Source organism: Tachyglossus aculeatus, chromosome Y3, assembly GCF_015852505.1.
Source record: "Tachyglossus aculeatus isolate mTacAcu1 chromosome Y3, mTacAcu1.pri, whole genome shotgun sequence".
NCBI classification, from domain to species: domain Eukaryota; kingdom Metazoa; phylum Chordata; class Mammalia; order Monotremata; family Tachyglossidae; genus Tachyglossus; species Tachyglossus aculeatus.
In genome coordinates, this window is record NC_052095.1 from 481,431 (window position 1) to 505,085 (window position 23,655).

Below are 23,655 nucleotides of genomic sequence, written 5' to 3' on the forward strand. Positions count from 1 at the left end.
CAGTCTGGGAAGGCCTCCTGGAGGAGGTGAGCTCTCAGCAGGGCCTTGAAGGGAGGAAGAGAGCTAGCTTGGCGGAGGGGCAGAGGGAGGGCATTCCAGGCCCGGGGGATGACGTGGGCCGGGGGTCGACGGCGGGACAGGCGAGAACGAGGTACAGTGAGGAGATTAGCGGTGGAGGAGCGGAGGTTGTGGGCTGGGCAGTAGAAGGAGAGAAGGGAGGTGAGGTAGGAGGGGGCGAGGTGATGGAGAGCCTTGATCAGGGCTGTGAGATAGTGGTTCAAGAGTGATGAAGGGGTGGGGGGCGAGCAAGTTGAGATGACTAGAGAGGGTGATGCTGAGAGCATCTATTTGGTTATCAAGATTGGTTATATTGGGTATGGAGAGGTTTCAGATATAGTGAGGGTAGAGATAGTGCAGCGGTTAGAGATGATGAGATAGTGTGTATACTTAAGTCGGTGGCGGGGAGAGGTGGGGTGCAGCAGGAGATCAGCAGAGTTGAGGAGAGATAGAAGGTGGCAGCAGAGGTGTCACCGAGTTCATCTATGTGGGTAAGTTCTGACAACTTCAATCAATTGTATTTACTGAGCGCTTACTGTGTGCAGAGCACTGCAGACAACTTGATCTGTCCACATGTTTTGTTTTGGTGTCTGTCTCCCCCTTCTATACTGTGAGCCCGTTACTGAGTAGGGACTGTCTCTATATGTTGCCAATTTGTACTTCCCAAATGCTTAGTACAGTGCTCTGCACACAGTAAGCGCTCAATAAATATGACTGAATGAATGGGTATTGAAGTCTCCAAGGATCACAGTGGGCATGCAGAGAGAGAGAGAAGGAACGGGGTTAAAATGGTTAAAGAAGTTGGAGGTGGGACCTGGGAGGGGGGCGATATATGATAGCTACAAGAATCTGGAGGGTGTGGCAGAGACAGATGATATGGGTTTCAAAGGAAGGGAAAGAAAAGTGGGAGGAGGGATGGCACATAAGCAGCATTGGGGCCCAAGAAGGAAGCTGATACCTCCTTCTTTCCCAGTGAGTCTGGGGGAGTGGGAGAAGAAGCCTCTGCTGGAGAGAGCAGCAGGGAAGACCATGTTGTCAGGTTTCAGTGATGGAGAGGAAGAAGAGCGGACAAGAATGGGTCAAGAATGAAGGAGAGCTTCCCCATGATGGAGCAGGGGTTCCACAGGACACATTTGGCAGCAGTTTTGGAGGGAGGAGAGTTTTGGGGGAGGGCACAAGGGATGGGGAAGGTTTGGATGGGAATGAGTTGGCAGGGGCAGGCACAGGAGGAGAGGGATGAGGGGTGGCGCTGGGACTCGAGGATGGGGTTAATGCTCTGCCGACCTCCTGCTCCATCCCACCTCTCCCATACACTCGATCTTATCTTCTCTAACTGCTGCAATATCTCAGGGATATCACACGGATGGAGCAGAGGCAGGAAGAAGGGGCAGGAAGTGGTTGGATGGGAGCTGATTGCGATGGGCTTGTGCAGGGGCAGTGGGTCAAGGGGTGGCGCTGGGAAAGGGGGGTTCCAGGGAATTGGCAGGGAGGAAGATCACATCTTCTCCAAGAGAACGTCTCTGACTAAGACTTCTTTTCCTTGGCTCACTTTCCATTTTGCATCATCTATCATCTAGAGAAGCAGCATGGTTTAGTGGATAGAGCGCGGGCTTGGGAGTCAGAGGTTGTGGGTTCTAATTTGACTCTGCCACTTGTATGCTGTGACCTTGGGCAAGTCACTTAACTTCTCTGAGCCTCAGTTCCCTCATCTGTAAAATGGAGATAAAGATTGTGAGCCCCATGTGGGACAATTTGATGACTTTGTATCTATTCCAGTGCTTAGAACAGGGTTTGGCACATAGTAAGCACTTAACAAATACCACCATTATTATTATTATCTATGCTTTTGGATCTGTGACATTTGGGCACTGGATATTTGCCCCAGTCCCAAGGCCATAACACTTATTTATATGTCTTTAAATTATACATTATAAATTATTCATATTAACGTCTGCCTCCCCCTCTAGACTATAAACTCGTTATAGGCAGGGAACGGGTCTATCTAATTATGTTGTACTGCACTCTCCCAAGTGCTTAGCAATAATAATAACTGTGGTATTTGTTGAGCACTTACTAGGTGTCAGGCACTGTACTAAGCGCTGGGGCAGTTACAAGGTAATCTGGTTGGACACAGTCCCTGTCCCACATTGTGGCTCATAATCTTAATATCCGTTTTTACCGATGGGGAAACCGAGACACAGAGAAGTAAAATGACTTGCCCAAGATCACACTGCAGATAACATTGGAACTCAGGTCCTCTGACCGGAGTGTTCGCACACAGTAAATGTTCAGTAAGTACGATTGATGGATGAGGCTGGAATGAGGCAGCGAGATGCCTCGCGTGAACATAAATAGGTCTGACCAAATTTGGTCAGAGCTCTGTCGTTTACAGAAAATAGCTTGTGACTTCAAGGCACTGTCCCACCCCTATGACATCAGCCCACAAATCTCCGCGCTGTTGTGCAATATACGATGCGTCGCCTGGGAGACCGGAAGCGGGGAAGTGGGCGGGTCAGACCTATGTAAACAAAGTCTCTGAAGAATACATCACCTTCGTCCAATAAGGTGCAGGTAAAATGAGCTCATCAATCCTGAGAGATTAAGATGCGGAAAAAGGGAGGCTGCAGTCGCATAAAAATGTGTTTACAGGGTCTCATTTTATGTAGTAGTTTAGCAGTGTTTCCCGTCATGCAATTCGCCCTGCCAGGACTCAATCTACTTAGTTTTGGTTAGTAGATTTTAGGGGACAGCACTTGGAAGGGCACAGTCGTAGGGAAATTTTCAAGTCATGCTAGAGAAAAGCACAAGGGAACAAAGCATTCCCTGTTCTTCCTTTCCTGACTCCTCCCTCGGAAGATTGTTTTTCTCTTCCTCTTCCTCCTTTCCTCGCTCGGTCTTTTCAAACTTCCTCTTTCCCCTCCCACCTCCTTCCTGGGGCCATTGCGGGGGAGGAGAATGGAAACACCCGTAATCCCTGACGATCTATTAGGCAGCCTTAACAGTAGTAACAACAGCAGCTCGCTTTACTGGGGCGTCGGTTTCCCTCTGCCGCGTTTTCGCTGAAAGGCAGCCTCAGCAGCATGATGAAAAAAGACGGTCTCACCATAAGCCTTAATGACCGGATAGTGGCCACCCTAAAACCTACGCCCCCTCCACTTCATGGGGATCAAAGTTTGCGAGGTAACGCCATCTGCTCTACCGCCGAAGGGCTGCTCACCTCTCCGGACCTGGGATTGCTCAAACTGGCCTCGCCGGAGCTGGAGCGGCTCATCATCCAGTCCAACGGGCTGGTCACCACCACCCCGACCAGTACCCAGTTCCTCTACCCCAAGGTGACGGCCACGGAGGAGCAGGAGTTCGCCGAAGGCTTCGTCAAGGCCCTGGAGGACTTACACAAACAGAACCAGCTAAGCGGAGGGGCCGGGCCGGCCGGAGCCGCGGGGGGCTGCGCCCAGCCGCCGGGCGGGGCCGGCGTCGACCTCACCCCGGGGCCCCCCGCCGCCGCTTCTCTCGCGCAGCAAGAGCCGCCGGTCTACGCCAACCTCAGCAGCTACACGGGCAACGCGGCCGGCGCGCTGGGCAGCACCACGGTGAACTACTCGACCGACACGGTGCCCTACCCGCCCCCGCCCAGCCTGGGCCAGCCCCAGCCTCACCCCCGGCTCCAGGCGCTCAAGGACGAGCCCCAGATCGTGCCCGACGTGCCCAGCTTCGGCGAGAGCCCCCCGCTGTCCCCCATCGACATGGACACGCAGGAGCGCATCAAGGCCGAGCGCAAGAGGCTGCGGAACCGTATCGCCGCCTCCAAATGCCGCAAAAGGAAGCTGGAGCGGATCTCGCGGCTGGAGGAAAAGGTCAAGAGCCTCAAGAGCCAGAACACGGAGCTGGCGTCCACCGCCAACCTCCTCCGGGAGCAGGTAGCCCAGCTCAAGCAGAAGGTGCTCAGCCATGTCAGCAGCGGCTGCCAGCTGCTGCCTCAGCACCAGGTACCTGTGTACTGAGGGGCCCGGACCGCTTACAGACTGAGGTCCCGCTGTTCCGCCATCTTCCGCCAGCACCTCTCATTTTTTTTAACCCCCTTTCCCTTGGAGTTTTAGAAAGACAGTTGAAGACGGCAGATTTTTTCGTGGAATAATGCATTTTTTTTCGGACAGCAGGCTCGAACCAAGAATAGAGCAGAAATCCCTCCTACCTTCACTCATCTAGGCCTCGAGTTTGGGAACTGTACCGCAAGGATGGTTTAGGAGGACGCAAGCTATGAAGTAAGATATGGGACGAAGAATAAGGCGAGGGCTAAGGGTTAGACAAGGAAGGAAGAAGAAGGATTGAAGGAAATAAGAAAAAGAGAATTGAGAGAATGAGCAAAGGGCCCGCAGTCAAGAAGGGGCGATTGGCGAAATTGATAATACACCTTTTTGTTCACCCCCCACCCACACCATTTTTGAACTGTTCACAGTAGATGATCCGAATGTTTTCGTTTCTACCCTCTCAAAGATAAGTGTTTTGTTTCCTTGTTCAGCCCAACTGAGAACTTTTGCAAAAGGTGAAATGTGACAGTTTTAAGGGTTTTTTTTTGTCTTAAGCGTTCTATTTATGTTAAAATTGGGAACATCGGTTAAAAAAATGCTTTACATTCCTGTATGTAATACTGTACTTAAATACCTTTCTATCAATAAAATATTATTGCATGAGCTCCGATTTCTGTCTGCAGCTTATTCGGTTGGGGAAAGAATTGTGTATAAACCAATATTAATTCAGATGCCCCTCTTCACAAGGCCCTGGGGATGCTGTTTTCTGCATGGTTTGAGAAAAGAGGAGAAAGTGAAAAAGGCACAGGCAGTTATTAAAGACAAATCACGTGCTTGGACTGCTGAACCAAAGCACTCCCTAGGGCACAGCTGCAAACACCTCGTGACTGAAAAACTGCTGAAAACGAGCAATAGAAGGCCTTACTATTGGGTTTAGATGAATGAAGCCATACCAATCACGTTGCTGGCTAAAGTGATATTATTCAATTAGTCAACTTAAAAAATTGATTGACTACTGGGAATTGAACTCCTGTGCCCTCAGTGTTGGATTTCTTCAGATTTGTAGCAGATTAAGGATGATGGTCTGGAGATGTGAGTAAACAAATCAAAACTCACATTGTTTTCCCATTGAAGGTGGTCTCTTCCATTCCAACTTTTCCAAAACTACACCAAAATTCAACCCGTTTTCTCTCTCCAGCCTTCCTATACTTCTTTCATGCTGTTTTCATGCTGTCCTTTGGTTCAGAATAGCCTCATGGTAACAAGAAAGAAGATTTACCTGGGGTAAGTAGCATGGTGTAGTAAAGTGAGAATGGCCCTAGGAGTCAGAAGGACCTGTGCTTTAATCCCGAATCTGCCAAATATTATTTTATAATAAAAGAAAAAAAATTTTAAACTAAATACTTGTCCAAAAAGAAATGACATTTGACCACCACCCAGATGTAGTTAATTTCAAGTGGTTTATCGAATGTAAACACCCTTTTTATTAATGACAAGATAGTACACTAATATCAATCAATTGTATGTAGTGAGTGCTTACTATGCCCTGAGTCCAAGCGCTTAGGAGAGTACAATACAACAAAATTATGAGATAGGTTCCCTGCCCATAATGAGCTTAATATGAGTAACTCAGGAGGAAGAATTCAGTACACAAAGAATTTTGCTAAATTTTCCCAGATATTTTCCAAATGTTTAAAGTAATTCTGCTCAAAGGGATTTCTTTACATCCTAATATTATTATTGAAATAATCACAAATATGAACCAGCATGCATTTACTACATAGAAATGACTAATACTTGTACTTCCATTTAAATTGTCATTCATTTGGTTTAATTTTGAAACTAAGCAACCAACACTAGAAATAACAAATTGCATTTTTGCCCATTTTTCTATATGAAGAAGAAAGTGTGAATATTAAAGGGCAATTATTTGAAGGGAAACTAAAGCACTGAGAGTGAGTAGGGTTTCTGAATCCTCCAATGAACAGTAAACAGGGCAGTGTATTGTAATTGCAGCTGATTGATTCCTCAGGACAAAACAAGGGATGGAGAAATCAAGGAATAAGAGAAAGTGATCAAATGGTTTAGAAAATTGGAGGGTAGGGCTTGCTGCGGTGGGGGGGCGGGGGGCGGCTGTAGATGACTGTGCCTAGTATCTAGAATGGGTGGAGAAGCAGATGATGTGGGCTTCAAAGGAAGTGAGTGTTGGAAGGGTGTGAAAACAGAATTGGAAAGTGAGAAGGAACACAACTCCTCCACAATTCCCAAAGTCTTGGGGGCATGGGAGATGAAGTCCCTTTGGAAGAGAGCATCGGGTGTGACAGTGTCATCTGGGGAGAACCAGGTTTTATTGATGGGCAGGAGAAGCTGTGACTGGGATCAGGCACAAGTCAAGGATGAAGGAAAGCTTGAGAAGCAGCAAGGTCTAGTGGACAGAGCAAGAGGCTGAGAGTCAGAGAAACTGATCCCAGATCTACGACTTGTCTGCTGTGGGCTAGTCACTTAACTTCTCTGTGCATCAGTTACTTCATCTGTAAAATGGATATTGACTGTAAATCCTATATGGGACAATGACTGTGTACAATCCAATTATATCTACCCCACACTTTGGAACAGTGCCTGGCAAAACAGTAAGTGCTTATTAACAAATACCTTAAAAAAAAACACTTTACCTTGTTGGAGTGACACTTGGCAGAGGGAATTGAACTCCTGTGTCCTCAGTTTTGGATTTCTTTAGATTTGTAGCAGTTTCATAGGGGACTGGAGATGGGAAGGCATAATCCCAAACGCTTAGTACAGTGCCCTGCACACAGTAAGCACTCAATAAATACTATTGAATGAATGAATAATGGGGTGAGTGGGGCTGGATGGTATTGAGCAGATAGAAATGGCACGGAAAAGAGAGTTTAGGAGTGGTGCTGAGAGGGAAGGGGGAAGACTGCATGAGGGATGGGAAGGGGTTGGATGGAGCAGAATGAAGGGGCTGCTGGGAAAGACAGGGTTGGGTTGATTAGACTGAGTAGATCCAAGTGACAGAGAAGTTAAGGGATACAGGAGAAGTTGTTAGCAGTAATAACTGTTTACTATGATTGTTTGTAATTAACTGTTGAAATAAATGCAGGCCCTTGGGTCCTTAAGAGCAAAAAGGTGAATCCTCAAGACCAAACACTTGATTTTATAAGTGCTACTAACTATACAATCTCTACCCTCACCAGTTCTGAAATTTCTCTATTGGACCACAACCTCCTCAACTACTCTGTTTCCCATTCACCCATCCACAGCAAATGTCTTTTTCCCCCAAAGACACCTCTGTGATTTTGACTCCTTCTAGTATTCTACAGCCATCCTACTCTATTTCACCTCTATACCCCAAACTACCTTCTCCTGATACACAAATAGACCCACTCAACACCACCCTTTCCATTGAACTGAGCTCCCTTGTTCCCTATTCATTCATTCATTCATTCAATTGTATTTATTGAGCACTTACTGTGTTCACAGCACCGTACTAAGTGTTTGGAAAGTACAATACAGCAATAAAGAGACAATCCTTGCCCACAATGGGCTTACAATCTAAAGTGGGGGAGACAGACATCAACATAAGTAAACAGGCATCAATATAAATAAACAGAATTATAGATATATACTATATACATCTTGTACCACTAACCCAAAAATCTGGATCACTCCACAGTTTGCCTTCTTTGCTCTTGTACCCGAGTTGCAGAACACTTGGAGGAAATCCAAACAACTCTCTGACCTTGCCCATCTTTAAAGTACAGTACTTTGCACACAGAAAGTGCACATTAAGTATGATTGAATGAGTTCATTCCTATCTCCTTCAATTCAGCCTCTCCCCTGCCCAATGATACTTCCTCCTTCCTAGTTCATTCCCATTTCAGCCTCCTGTCCCTTGAGCCCGGGCTTTGGAGTCAGAGGTCAGGGGTTTGTATTTTGACTCTGCCACTTGACAGCTGTGTGACTTTGGGCAAGTCACTACTTCTCTGTGCCTCAGTTACCTCATCTATAAAATGGGGACTAAGACTGAGCCCCAAGTGGGACAACCTGATTATCTTGTATCTACCCCAGTGCTTAGACCAGTGCTTTGCACATAGTAAGCATTTAACAAATAACATCATTATTAGTATTATTACCATCTCTTTCCCCTAATGACCTGGTCACTTCATCAAGAAAATTGAAACAATCAGGTGTAATCCCTAAAATCTCCCTGCGCCCTTCCAACCCCCTACTCCACCCTCTCCGACTGTTTTCTACAGTAACTCGATGAAAGCTCTCAGCTCCTCTTTAAATTTACCCTTCTACCTGTGTTTCTGACCCCATCCCTTCTCACGTTTTTAAAATACTCCCCTTCTCCCTTCCCTCAAATGTTCACTTTCCAATGGCCTCTTCCCAACTGCTTTCAACCATAGATATTCCCAACCTAAAAAAACCCTCCTTGACCTCATGCTCCCTCCAGTTATCATCCCATTTCTAGAGAAGCAGCATGGCCAAGTGGCTAGAGTACAGGACTGGTAGTCAGAAGGACCTTGGGCTAGTCACTTAACTTCTCTGGGCCCTCATCAGTAAAATTGGGATTCAGTCTGGGAGCCCCAAGCTGGACAGGGACCGTGTCCAACCCAATTTCCTGTATCCACACCATCACTTAGTACAGTATGTGGCACACAGTTAAGTGCTTAACTATTTCTCCTCCCTTATTGACACCCATGCCCATCATCCCCACCAGCTCTTCCGTACATTCAACTCCCTTCTCAGGCCCCCGGTTCCTCCCCCTCCTCCTTCCCTCACCCCCAACGATCTGGCCTCCTACTTCATTAACAAAATTAAATCCATCAGGTCCGACCTCCCCAAAGTCACTCCCCCATCTTCTCAAACCCCCCGGCTCTCAACACTCTCTGCTACTCTCCCATCCTTCCCAGCAGTGTCCTCAGAGGAGCTCTCCTCCCTCCTCTCAAGTGCTACTCCGGCCACCTGTGCCTCAGACCCCATTCCCTCTCATCTCATGAAATCTCTCGCTCCATCCCTTCTCCCCTCCTTAACGTCCATCTTTAACTGCTCACTCTCCACTGGTTCCTTCCCCTCGGCCTTCAAACATGCCCATGTCTCTCCCATCCTAAAAAAACCCTCTCGACCCCACCTCACCTTCTAGTTATCGCCCCATATCCCTCCTACCATTCCTTTCCAAACTCCTTGAATGAGTTGTCTACACGCGCTGCCTCGAATTCCTCAACACCAACTCTCTCCTCGACCCCCTCCAGTCTGGCTTCCGTCCCCTACATTCCTCGGAAACTGCCCTCTCAAAGGTCACCAATGACCTCCTGCTTGCCAAATCCAACGGCTCCTACTCTATCCTAATCCTCCTCGACCTCTCAGCTGCCTTCGACACTGTGGACCACCCCCTTCTCCTCAACATGCTATCTGACCTTGGCTTCACAGACTCCGTCCTCTCCTGGTTCTCCTCTTATCTCTCCGGTCATTCATTCCCAGTCTCTTTTGCAGGCTCCTCCTCCCCCTCCCATCCTCTTACTGTGGGGGTTCCCCAAGGTTCAGTGCTTGGTCCCCTTCTGTTCTGCACTCACTCCCTTGGTGACTTCATTTGCTCCCACGGCTTCAACTATCATCTCTACGCTGATGACACCCAGATCTACATCTCTGCCCCTGCTCTCTCCCCCTCCCTCCAGGCTCGCATCTCCTCCTGCCTTCAGGATATCTCCATCTGGATGTCTGCCCACCACCTAAAACTCAACATGTCCAAGACTGAACTCCTTGTCTTCCCTCCCAAACCCTGCCCTCTCCCTGACTTTCCCATCTCTGTTGACGGCACTGCCATCCTTCCCGTCTCACAAGCCCGCAACCTTGGTGTCATCCTCGACTCCACTCTCTCATTCACCCCTCACATCCAGTCTGTCACCAAAACCTGCGGGTCTCAGCTCCGCAACATTGCCAAGATCCGCCCTTTCCTCTCCATCCAAACCGCTACCCTGCTCGTTCAAGCTCTCATCCTATCCTGTCTGGACTACTGCATCAGCCTTCTCTCTGATCTCCCATCCTCGTGTCTCTCCCCACTTCAGTCGATACTTCATGCTGCTGCCCGGATTGTCTGTATCCAGAAACGCTCTGGACATGCATGTTACTCCCCTCCTCAGAAACCTCCAGTGGCTACCAATCAATCTGCGCATTAGGCAGAAACTCTTCACCCTCAGCTTCAAGGCTCTCCATCACCTTGCCCCCTCCTACCTCACCTCCCTTCTCTCCTTCTACAGCCCAGCCTGCACCCTCCGCTCCTCTGCCGCTGATGTCCTCACCGTGCCTCGTTCTCGCCTGTCCCGCCATCGACCCCCGGCCCACGTCATCCCCCGGGCCTGGAATGCCCTCCCTCTGCCCATCTGCCAAGCTAGCTCTCTTCCTCCCTTCAAGGCCCTACTGAGAGCTCACCTCCTCCAAGAGGCCTTTCCAGACTGAGCCCCTTCCTTCCTCTCCCCCTCGTCTCTCTCTCCATCTCCCCCATCTTTCCTCCTTCCCTTCCCCACAGCACCTGTATATATGTATATATGTTTGTACATATTTATTACTCTATTTATCTTGTACATATCTATTCATTTTATTTTGTTAGTATGTTTGGTTTTGTTCTCTGTCTCCCCCTTCTAGACCGTGAGCCCGCTGTTGGGTAGGGACTGTCTCTATGTGTTGCCGACTTGTACTTCCCAAGCGCTTAGTACAGTACTCTGCACACAGTAAGTGCTCAATAAATATGATTGATTGATTGATTGAAATACAAATTTTATTATTGTTTCCACCCTTCTTAAGAGTTGTTTATTTCTGCCACCTCCACTCCCTCTCCTCCAATTAACTCCTAGATCCCCTGCAATCCGGCTTCCTTCCCCTTCAGTCCAGAGAAACTGCCCTCTCAAAGGTCGCAAATGATCTTATGGTACATGATCTTGTTCTTGGCCTCCACTCCACCTTAATCTTCCTTGACCGCTCAGCTGCCTTCAATAGCCAACTACCCTCCTCTCTAGAAAACAGTATCCAACTTTGGCTTCATTGGCTCTGTCCTCTGCTGGTTCTCCTCTTACCTCTGACCATTCATTTTCAGTCTTCTTCAAGGGCTTATTCATTCATTCAATCATATTTATTAAGTGCTGTTTGCAGAGAACTGTACTAAGTGCTTGGGAAGGTACAATACCACAATAAACAGGTGCCTCCCTGCCCACAATGAGCTCATAGTCTAGAGGGGGAGAGACAGACACCAATAGTAAAAAAAAGACATTGATACAAATAAATTTAATTTCAGATAAATACATAAATGCTGTAGGGCTGGAAGTGGGAGGAAGAGCAAAACGAGCAAGTTGGGAGATGCAGAAGGGAGTGGGAGATGATGAAAATTGGGGCTTAGGGAAGGCCTCTTGGAGATGTTTTCAATAAAGCTTTGAATGGGGGGAAGAGTAATGGATTTGAGGAGGGAGGGTATTCCAGGCCAAAGGCAGGACATAGGCAAGGGGTTGGCAATGAGACAGATGAAAAATATGTACATTCATACATAATATATATTTATTAAATATATAAATATGATTAATAAAAACAGGCAGTGGCTGCTGTTCATATGAAAAATTTAATTCAATAATACTTATTGAGCACTTTTTGGAAAAAACATTGTACTAAGCAGAGATGCCTTTGGGGTCACGCAGCCACTACTGTACTCCCCAGTGTACCTAGGCCTGGCTGAAGGCACTCAGGAGCAGGAGAGGTAAAATACAGAAACAGCAGCTTCTTCACAGTTCAGGGGCAAGTTCTGTGCCTTGGCAGTGGTTCTGGCATTAGTGATTATCATTGTGATATTTGGTATGCATGTCTATGTGCAAAGCACTGTGCCTCAGCACTGGGATTGATAAAATTATAAAATTAGGCACAGTTCCTGTCCCACATGGGGCTCATCATCTAAAGGAGGGACAACAGGTATTTTATCCTCATTTTATAGATGAGGAGCCAGAGACGCTGGTACTTGCCCAGAGCCAAAGAACAAGAAGATGGCAGAGCTGGAATTAGAATTCAGGTCCTCTGACTACCAGGCCCATGCTCTTTTCACTAGACTTACCTGTTTTTACTTGAAACTTGGTATGTTGGCTCTACTGGTGCTGCTGCTGGGTGTTTTTAGGTGTGGGTTTATGTTCTTGGGGTCTCTGAATGTCCATGAATAAAATAACATAGTACTTATCAGGAGAGCTGAGGAGGAGCAATTGTTGGGATCCAAGAAGTGTCTAGGAAGTTCCACAGGAAGGAGGTGGGTCGTTTGAAGACTGCTCTCACAGCTTTTCTGGGTCAGTCTTGGTTTCCTCCTCGGAGCACGGCTCTTAAACCAGCTCCACTTAAGAATTTGGTTTCTTCTTACCTGGCCCATTCAAATTTACATTCAAATACAGTTTGGCTAAGATGCCTTTACCCATTTTGAGACTATAGACGCCACAGGATTCTCTTCTGGGTTTGGAAGGAGAAGTATGGCATAGTGGATACAGCATGGTCCTGGGAGTCAGGAGGTCATTCATTCATTCCTTCAATCGTATTTATTGAGTGCTTACTGTGTGCAGAGTAACATATAGTGACGGTCCCTACCCAACAGTGGGCTCACAGTCTAGAAGGGGGAGACAGACAACAAAACAAAACATATTAACAAAATAAAATAAATAGAATAATGAACATGTACAGGTAAAATAAATAGAGTAATAATTATGTACAAACATATATACAGATGCTGTGGGGAGGGGAAGGAGGTAAGGTGGGGGTATGGGGAGGGGGAGGAGGGGGGAGCAAGGGGGGCTCACTCTGGGAAGACCTCCTGGAGGAGGTGAGCTCTCAATAGGACTTTGAAGGGAGGAAGAGAGCTACCTTGGTGGATATGCGCAGGGAGGGCATTCCACTGCCAGGGGGAGGACGTGGGCAGGGGGTCGACGGCGGGACAGGCGAGAGCGAGGCACAGTGAGGAGGTTAGTGGAAGAGGAGTGGAGGGTGCCGCCTGGGCTGGAGAAGGAAAGAAGGGAGGTGAGGTAGGAGGAGGCGAGGTGATGGAGAACCTTGAAGCCGAGAGTGCGTTTTTGCCTAATGCGTAGGTTGATTGGTAGCCACTGGAGATTTTTGAGGTGGGGAGTAACATGCCCAGAGCGTTTCTGCACAAAGATGATCTGGGCAGCAGTGTGAAGTGTAGATTGAAGTGGGGAGAGACAAGGATGGGAGATCAGGGAAGAGGCTGATGCAGTAATCCAGTCAGGATAGGATGAGAGACTGAACCAGCAGGGTAGCGGTTTGGATGGAGAGGAAAGGGCGGGTCTTGGTGATGTTGCAGAGGTGAGACCGGCAGGTTTTGGTGACAGACTGGATGTGAGGGGTGAACGAGAGAGCAGAGTCGAGGATGACACCAAGGTTGCGGGCTTGTGAGATGGAAGGATGGTAGTGTCATCAACAGAGATGGGAAAGTCAGGGAGAGGGCAGGGTTTGGGAGGGAAGATAAGGAGTTCAGTCTTGGACATTGGTTCTCATCCTGGCTCCACCACTTGTCTGCTGTGTGACCTTGGGCAAGTCACTTCATTTCTCTGGGGCACCCGCAAGCAAGTAATTGATCCTCCGTAAACCATCAAACATCCTAAATTACATTTTTAGCAAGTTTCTCAGCATCAAAATCATATGATGGAATTTTTTTGCTCTCTGCCTTCAGAAGAAATAGAGCACCTCAATCACAGAAAAACAGAAAAACAAAACCCGAAAAACACTTGTCCTGGGAGATAGAGAACAATTTTAAAGTAGACTGGAGATGTCAAACAAATTAAGAGAAGCATCAAGGATTTAATCATTTCAAATACAGCAGCCAATAGGAGAACATGTAAATCCAATATTTATTAGCTGTACAGAACTATATTTACCTTTACAATATTTAAATCCTTATTACATATTTTATTACTACTTTTTATAATTGTTTCCTAAAACAAAGTAAAATATCACACAATACTACTGAGATTCCAGGGCTAAACTAATAATTCTCTTAGGCATGATGAAAAACTGGTTTGAAAACAGTAATAATGAATTTCTGCTAGAAAGCTTATATATAGTTAATGTGAGTTTGCTCATTCACAAGCATCATTTGTTTTCTTTTATTTTACACTGATATCCTTTTCAAAATCTAAATAAAAATTACTGACTAGAAAAATTTCATGGCCTAGATTCAGGTCTGCAATGATTGGTATCAGCAATTATCAAATAACCCACTTCCAACCACTTTTTCTGTTTTAACAGAGGATTCATCAAACACAAAATACAGATATAAACTAGAGCAAAGGATGTAGATATGAAATCATAGCTGAAAAGTAATCAGGAAAGTTATAAATGCAGTTTCATGTGCTTATGGATTGAAGATTTCCCACAAGGTTACTGCTATTTAGCAAGTTTGAACCTGGGCACTGTTACTCATCTGTGTGACTGTTACTGATTTATTGGTAAAAATGAAAAAAATTAAAATGCAGAGATTTTTAAACTGAATTGTTCCCAACCTTTTAGTGGATAAAATTAAAATGTGGAAAAAACAAAAGAAAAAACCCAAATAAAAGAAGTTATTTACAAGTTTGATCAATACAGATGCTTTGTCATGAAGCACAGCACTAAGGACAGAAATCAAATTGTAAACTTATGGGAATTGGCTCATCCTAAAGCAGAGAGAATCAAAGTAAAACAAAAATAAGAAATTATAAAGCCTGCATTTGAATATTATAATGAAAATAAAACTTAGGGAATCATGGAGTGACTGATTTTTCCAAACGAAGTGATTCAAAGTTTTTATTTCTGTACTTCCACAACAGAGTTCATGTAAATTCTTTTCTACGGGCTACCTCTCTAACTCCTATCTGAAAAAGACACATGATTGTATGGTTTGTAATGTTTTAACATAAAACAGCAAAATTTGATTAAAATACACTTTCTGACATTATCTTTGAAGTTTTATTTCCCAGTATACTTGGTTAAAGTAATTTAAAATGATGCATATCTCAAAGCCAAGAACAATTACAAAGTAAAGGAACAACTGAACTGTGGAAACACTGCCAAGACCACTCTACTTAGTAAGCAGAGCTGTTTCATCATCATCGGTCCATCATACTGAGAATCATTTCAGGTGTAAGATCTCCATTTGGAGTTCCTACATCAGCTGACTGAGGTTCCTCTTCCACTTCTACAGTTTCGGCATCAGGTTCTTTCTTCACTTCAACTATAATGTTTTCAATTGCCCCAGTGCTCTGGTCTTCGACTTGAATGATTGCTGTGGCTTACCGAGAAAGAGGAAATAAGGAAAAAAAAAAGAAATCTAAATCTTGGATGAATTTAAATTAAGATTCCTTTTCTTCCACTTCTGTCCCAAACCCTTTACCCCCTCAACCATCGGGGATCTGCCACATGTCTGCTGTATGTCCTTCGGTTAGTCACTTTGCATCACTTAACCTCCATTAATAAAATGGAGACACAGACTGTGCAAAAATTGATTAACTTGTACCTACCCCTGTGATTAGAACCAGTGTCTGGAACAGAATAAGCACTTAATAAATTCCATTAAAAACAAAAAACAAAACCAAAATCAATCAAATGTATTTAGCACCTAGTGTGCAGAGGGAGAGAGTGATCATTCAAAAGGACTAGTAGTATGCACAAAGAAGTCTACTACCCAAAAAAGGAAGACAAATTCTTAAATAACTTGCAGGTAGCAGGACATAAAGATAAGTCCAGTATAAAGATAAAAGCATAAATGTAACCAGGGAGTGTGAATACCCAAGTGCTTAGGTAGAGATGAAGTGCTGAAAAAAAGGTAGGTTTGATTTTAGGAGGCTCTGGGATTGGGGAAAGTTGTGGATTGTGAGAGGTCAGGAGTTTCAAGCTGGAGAGAGGGTGACAGAAAGAGACAGCGTACCCTAGTAGATGGAGCACCAGTTTAAGAATCAGAAAGACCTGGATTCTAATTCTGGCTCTGCCACTTGTCAGCTGGGTGACTTTGGACAAGTTACTTAACTTCTCTGCATTGCAGTTACCTCATTTGTAAAATGGGGATTAAGACTGTAAGCCTCATGTGGGACATGGATTGTGTCCAACCTAATTAGCTAGTACTTACCTCAGTTCTTGGTTAAGTGCCTGGCATACAGTAAGGGCTTAACAACTACCATAAAAAAGAGGTGGTAAGAGATAAGAATGATAATGAAGAATGAGAGAAATAAAGAATATGAGTTGAGGTGTAATGGGAGAATAGGAAGAATAAATACAGGGAAGAGAGGGACGACTGAGTATCTTGAAGAGGAGTGTCACGAGTTCTGCTTGGTGTAGAAAGGGATTAGTAAACCCTGGAGGCTTCTGCATTGTGGAGAGATGAGTACAGAAGGTACTTCAGAAAAATGATCAGGGTGGTGGATTGAAAGATGGATTGGAGATTAAAGGACAGGAGGCAGGAAAGTCATATTAGGCACCTGAAGCGGTACGCAAATTGAGATATGACCAGAGATTAGCTGGTTATATGGAGAAGAAATCACTCAACAGAATTTACTGAGTGCTTACCTTGTAGAGATAACTGTACTAAGCTCTTGGGAGACTGTAATACAGCACTGTTTGTAGACATGTTCCTTGCCTTAAATGACATTTGAGTCAGGCAGGGACACATACATTAAATTTAATAATTGATAAGAACATAAATGCTGTGGAAATGAGGAAGGTGTAAATATCTAATCAGTCAATCAATGTTTTTTATTGGGCACTTACTTTTCCCTGTCCACAACAGCAACAGGGAGAGGCAGTAGAGGAAATTAGAGTTTAGTTAGGCAAAGCCTCTTGGAGTAAATGTGATTTTAATGAGGCTTGGAAGGTGGCTTGATGTATACCGCTTCAACTATCATCTCTATGCGTATGATACTCAAATCAGCATCTTCTTCCCTGTTCTCTCTCCCTCCCTCCAGGCTTGCATCTCCTCCTGCCTTCAGGACATCTCCACCTGGATGTTCTCCCACCACCTCAAACTCAAGCTACCCAAAACAGAGTTTCTCATTTTCCTTCCCAAACCCTGTCCTCTCCCTGACTTTCCTGTCAATGTGGATGGCACACTACCACCCTTCTTGTCTCACACGCCCGCAACCAGCTTGTCATCCTTGACTCTGCTCTCTCCACTCCACATATCCAATCTGTCACCAAAACTTGCCAGTCTCACCTTCTTAACATTGCCAAGATCCGCCCTTCCCTCCCCATCTAAAATGCTACCTTGGTAGTACAGTCACTCACCATACCTCACCATACCCCAACTATATTACTGCACCAGCAATCTTTCTGATCTCCCAACCTCCTGTCTCTCCCCACTTCAGTCTGCACGTACCTCACTCTGCTGCCCGGATTACGTTTCTACAGAAGTGCTCTGCACATGTTACCCCACTCCTCAAAAATCTTCAGCGGTTGCCAATCGACCTTCATATCAAGCAAAAACTCCTCACTACTGGCTTCAAAGCTCTCCATCATCTTGCCCCTTCATACCTCACTTCCCTTCTCTCCATCTACAGACCAGCCTGCACACTCCACTCCTCTGGTGCTGCTAACCTCCTCACTGGGCCTCATTCTTGCCTGTCCCACTGCTGACCCCTGGATCATGTCCTATCTCTGGCCTGGAATGCCCTCCCTCCTCATATCCTCCAAACTAGCCCTCTTCCTCCCTTCAAAGCCCTACTGAAAGCTTATCTCCTCCAGGAGGCCTTCCTAGACTGAACCCATTTCCTCTGCTCCTCCTCCCCTCCCCATCACCCCGACTCCCTCCCTCAGCTCTACCCCTCCCCACTCCACAGCACTTGTGTATATATGTACATACTTATTATTCTATTTATTTTACTCATGATGTGAATATATCTATAGTTCTATTTATTTATATTGATGTTATTGATGCCTCTTTACTTGTTTTCTTTGTTTTGTTATCTGTCTCCCACCTTCTAGACTATGTGCCCGTTCTTGGGTAGGAATTGTCTCCATTTGTAGCTGAATTGTACCTTCCAAGTGTTTAGTATGTGCTCTGCACTGTAAGCACTCAATAAATATGACTGAATGAATGAAGTGACTGAATTTCTGTAGAAAGATGATACGGGCAGCAGAGGCAAAGGAGGCGGCTGTGTGGGAATTTGCCGAATTTTACTTTCCAAATATTCAGTCATATTTATTCAGCACTTACTGTGTGCAGAGCACTGTACTAGAATGAATAAATATGACTGGTGGAAGGAGGGATGGGTGGGGGAATTCCAGGGCAGAGGCAGCATAAGGGTAAGGAATCAGTGGGAAGGTAGAAGAGATTGACATGCAGCGAGTAGCTTGGCATTAGAAGACTCAAGTGTGTAGGCTGGGTTGTAGTAGTATAACAGTAAGGTAAAGTAGGAGGGGACAAAGTGATCTAGTACCTAAAGCTAATGGTAGTTATTGAGCATTTACTGGGTTCAGAACACTGTAAAAATGCTTGGGTAGAGTGGGTAGACACATTTCCTGCTAAAAAGACATGGTCTAGTGGATGCAACATGGCCCTGGGAGTAGAATAATCTAGGTTCTAATCTCAGCTCTGCTACTCTTTCTCTTTCCCTCCCTCCCTCCCTCCCTCCCTCCCTTCCTTCCTTCCTTCCTTTTCTAGATTTTACAGATCAGGTAAATGAGCCTCAGAGAAGTTAAACGCCTTGCCCAAGGGCACACAGGAGATATGTGGTAGAGCCGTGATTAGAACGCAGGTTCTTCTCCTAGGCCCATGCTCTATCTACTATGCCAGACAGATGCATCTATCTATGCCATGCTCTATCTATTTCAAGCCTGCTGTGTGACACTGAGTTAGGGTTAGAAGTGTTAGCAATGTTATAATAATAATTATTATGATATCTGTTAAGCACTTACTATGTGCCAGGCACTGTACTAAGCCTTGGAGTGGATAAAAGCAAATCAGGTTGGACAGAGTCCACTGTCACGCACGGGGCTCACAGTCTTAATCCCCATTTTACAGATGCTTTAAAGAAGCAGTGTGGCTCAGTGGAAACAGAACGGGCTTCGGAGTCAGAGGGCATGGGTTCAAATCCCAGCTCCACCAACTGTCAGCTGTGTGACTTTGGGCAAGTCACTTAACTTCTCTGTGCCTCAGTTACCTCATCTGTAAAATGGGGATAAAACCGTGAGCCCCCCCATAGGACAACCAAATCACCTTGTAACCTCCCCAGTGCTTAGAACAGTGCTTTGCACATAGTAAGCACTTAATAAATACCATTATTATTATTATTATTATTATTATGAGGAACGTGAGACACAGGGAAGTGAAGTGGCTTGCCCATGGCCACAGAGTAGATAAATGGCAGCGCTGGGATTAGAACCCTTGACCTTCTGACTCCCAGGCTTGTGCTCTATCCACTACACCAGAAGTCCCAACTGCCTTTATGTAAGGATTCCACACTAGGCACAGCAACTTACGCTGAGGCTGTTTGGATTGGTTGGTCTTGCCAGGTGGTCTTCCTCTCCGCTTCTTTGGAGGGGGCACTGTAGGAGCCACTGGTTCCACTTGTGATTCAACTTCAGGTTCTGCAGTATGCTCCTCCTCTTCTTCATTATCATCCAGATCTGGTTCAGCATTTTCTTCTAAAATGATTGAGTATTTAAAAAGAGAAAACACAAAATAACAATTCACTTAAATGAAATACTGGGAATCTAACTTTAGGGCACAATATATGCAGATACTGAATTAAGCTTTTGGGAGAGTATAATTCAAAAGAGCTGATAGCCCACAAGGAGTTCAAAAGCTAGGTGATCCTTATTGCTCTCTATGACCTCAATAAAATAATCATTACTGATTCTGGTTTGACAGGATGCCCTCTGGAATTGGGTAGATCTATAGCTAATACTATTAAAATTATTCTGACTCTCTGTTCTATGAAATAATGGTTTTCACTTTATTCCAAAATTATTATTTTTTGTGTGGCTAAATTACATTCCGGAGGAACTATAATATAGTTACAGACTAATGAGGAACAAGGGTTTTTATATCACTTGTTTCTAACCTGCCTCTAGATTGTAAGCTTCTCTTGGGCAGGCAACTGTTATATGGCTGTCTCCCAAGCACTTAGTACAGTGTTCTCCATGTAAATGCTCAATAAGTATGAATTACTGACTGTGTGATTCTAACCTGTTTAAGAGGAGCTACTGCCTGCCTGGTGAGGGACACTTTAAGTTTAAATGGGTATACAGGTCCACCCTACTCCAGCACATAATGGTTTGTATCTGCTCTCTGTGACATCATTATCTGCCAATTTTATTATTGCCATAGCATGTTAATCATTTAACTACCTCCTGTGATGCCATCGCCTACTTATATCATTGCTATTGTTTTATCACTTCTGCATCTCAATTGTTAACCTCCCACTGTACTGTCACTCGCCCTGCTGACCTCACCATGAACTTTCAATTCCCTTGCTCCCAACTGCCATTCCCATTCCTCACCTTCCCCTTCCCCTCTCCCACCCAGCTTTTTCCCTCCCTCTCTCCCACCAAGACCACTCCCTCTCACCCCCTACCAAGGATCCCTCTGTACCAGCACCAGTCCAGCCCGCACCATCCGCTCCTCTGCCGCTAATCTCCTCACCGTGCCTCGTTCTCGCCTGTCCCGCCTTCGACCCCCGGCCCACGTCATTCCCGGGCCTGGAATGCCCTCCCTTTGCCCATCCTCCAAGCTAGCTCTCTTCCTCCCTTCAAGGCCCTACTGAGAGCTCACCTCCTCCAGGAGGCCTTCCCAGACTGAGCCCCTTCCTTCCTCTCCCCCTCGCCCCCCTCTCCATCCCCCCATCTTACCTCCTTCCCTTCCCCACAGCACCTGTATATATGTTTGTAACTATTTATTACTCTATTTATCTATTTATTTATCTATTTATTTACTTTTATTTATTTATTTATTTATTTATTTATTTATTTATTTATTTATTTAACTTGTACATATCTATTCTATTTATTTTATTTTGTTGATATGTTTGGTTTTGTTCTCTGTCTCCCCCTTCTAGACTGTGAGCCCACTGTTGGGCAGGGACTGTCTCTATGTGTTGTCAACTTGTACTTCCCAAGCGCTTAGTACAGTGCTCTGCACACAGTAAGCGCCTCAGTAAGTACGATTGATTGATTGATTATACATTTATAATTATACATTTTAACAAGAATACATATTCTTGGACTCCCAAATACTTTTCAGAACCAGAAAGGCAATATCAAAGCATTTGATACAGATACTAAGCAAACATGACTTCCCTGAAGAGTTTATCAAAATCATAAGACTACTTCATTACAGCAAAACTAGTTGGGTCAGAACTGGGGGTACCCTCTCTGATCATTACCTATTATCAGTGGAGTAAAGCAGATATATGTAGTCAGCCTAACTCAACTTCATGCTGGAGGACACAAAAAGAGACCTGGATACAGGTGCTAGCATGCTTATGCACCTCTGGGAAACACCCACCTCAACAGACTTATAGCATGATCTAAAATCTAGAAACTTTTTTTTAATGGAATTTGTTGAGCACTATATGCCAGGCACTGTTCTAAGCACTGGGGTAGATGAAGGTAATTGTGTTGGACACAGTCCCACTCACAATCTGATTCCCATTTTACCTATGAGGTAACAAGTACAGAAGTTCAGTAACTTGCCCAAGATCACACAGGAGGCAAGGAGTAGAATCGGGACTAGAACCCAGATCCTTCTGACTCCCAGATCCATACTCTATCCACTAGGGCATGCTGCCTCTCAGCTGCTTCATTCTACAATCAGGAATGATTCTATATAGATGACTGTGCCATAGAAGAACCACACCCAAGAAGACATGAAAAGAATTGAAGAACTCTAAATAATCAACTAGGTTCTACTGACTGGAGATAAATCCCAAGAAAACTAATGCAGTACTCTTGCATCAGGGAAGCCGTACTCACAACCAAAAAATCATATTGATAACACAGGGCTAAATGCCATAATTGAATTCTGGGCAGCACAACTAAACATGATGCAAGGATAAACAAGGAGAAAAAATGAATCAAGAAAGAAAGACAGCACATGCTGTGGGAGACTGTCAAACAGTGTGGTGGCAGTGTGGTATCAGGTTCCAGATCAAAAAGCAATAGACAGAGTCCAATCTTCTCTACAGCTGTGATACCTAGACCACACAGAGGTACTATGTCTTGCACCCTGGCCAGTTCTGTCAGCATCATTTATGGGTCACAGTCAATATGAAATACCAAAAGAAGACCATGAACAATTAAGTTCTGAAAGTGTTGCGCCGAGAATCAGCGAGTGAGACCCAGGTAGAAATTTAGAAGTGGATTTTATTAGCGCGCGGCTGCAAGGGGCCAGGGACCCAGATCAAGCAGCCCCGATCCCATTCTCTCTGTGTCTTTTATTGAGTTACAGCAACATGGGAGGGAGCATTTAGGAATTTCAGGAATCCAATTAGGACCAACAGGATGCTGTAAATTCTCTGTTTTTACTGCCTTGTAAAGGTTGTTGTTATCTGCCATATGGCCTTGCATAGATAGGTGTGTAAATTCTGTTATCTTCTGTTGTCACTGTCTTGTCAGGATGTCATCTGACCTAGGACCTTACATAGATAAGTGTTACTTGTTTAATGGCCTTGAAGGCATCTGTTGCAGACAATACAAAAAGGAGTTGTTCTCTCAACCTGCACAAAATGGAGTCAGTCATGTCAAGTCCGCTAGTGGACAACAGGGATGGCTTTTGTCAGGCAGGTCAGGGTGGGGGAGGCCTTGGTTAGGCAGGTTTTGTGGCAGGAAGTTTTTGAGGGCATTCTTCTTCCGTGAAGAAGGGTGTACAAAGGGATGGGAGGAAGGGATGGGAAAACAAAATGGATATCAGACAAACCCGATCACAACAAAAGCCCAGAACTGAAGTCACGCTCATCTTAGTAAAGGTGCCATATGGAGAGGTGAAATTGGGAAACCAAAAGCAAGGAGTGGAGATGAAGTGTTTTCAAGAAAGGAAAACAAAACCTTAGACAATCCTGCATCCCATTTCAAAGCTGAGTCAATTACTGAGTATAGATCAGCATCATGTTTTGCTAACAAAGAAAGCAGTATCTCTCTTAAAGTAAATATTTCATGAAGGAAACAGGGTGGGGGGCTAAAGAAGAAAACAGCACCAGGCATTGAAAACATTAAGCAGAACAACACCATAAAATGGCTTTTTTGTATTCAAAATGTGACTGCAGCTACTGGCCCAGCATTGGTCTTTGCTATAACCCACCCACACAAAGGTAAAATTCACTGACGATGATGCTTTCTTCAAATACTACGGCAGTTGTAAATAAACACTTGAGTAACCTCTACCAATAATACTTATATATTTTACGTACTCTATTTCTCAAGTACTAACTAATGTTCATTCCCCAAAATACCACACATTTTCATTCTCCTTCCTTGGCTGGAACTCTCCCACAACACAAAATCCACCAAACTTAAGCCCTTCAAAGTCTTTCAAAACCAAACCTACCAATTAACT

General features: G+C 45.0%; 2 protein-coding genes across 7 annotated transcripts in view; one reads left to right on the forward strand and one right to left on the reverse strand.

The window, feature by feature from the left end:
• Nucleotides 1-2,596: 2,596 nt before the first annotated feature.
• Nucleotides 2,597-4,755, forward strand: LOC119946731 (transcription factor jun-D-like). The gene is given in 2 exon segments (XM_038768150.1): nucleotides 2,597-3,082; nucleotides 3,085-4,755. Coding segments are annotated over 2 exon segments (1,044 nt in total). The 5' UTR covers nucleotides 2,597-3,012; the 3' UTR covers nucleotides 4,059-4,755.
• Nucleotides 4,756-13,854: 9,099 nt separating this feature from the next.
• LOC119946736 (transcriptional repressor CTCF-like) overlaps nucleotides 13,855-23,655 on the reverse strand; it is a 99,514-nt gene continuing 89,713 nt past the window's right edge. For 5 of the 6 annotated variants that reach the window (XM_038768164.1, XM_038768168.1, XM_038768167.1 and 2 more), the window contains 2 exons: nucleotides 19,584-19,748; nucleotides 13,855-15,405 (listed from right to left, as the gene is read on the reverse strand). In XM_038768164.1, the coding sequence (XP_038624092.1) occupies nucleotides 15,224-15,405; nucleotides 19,584-19,748 (347 nt within the window). In that variant the 3' untranslated portion in view covers nucleotides 13,855-15,223. The remainder of the gene's footprint in view (nucleotides 15,406-19,583; nucleotides 19,749-23,655) is intronic. The other variant, XM_038768169.1, reaches the window with a different exon arrangement.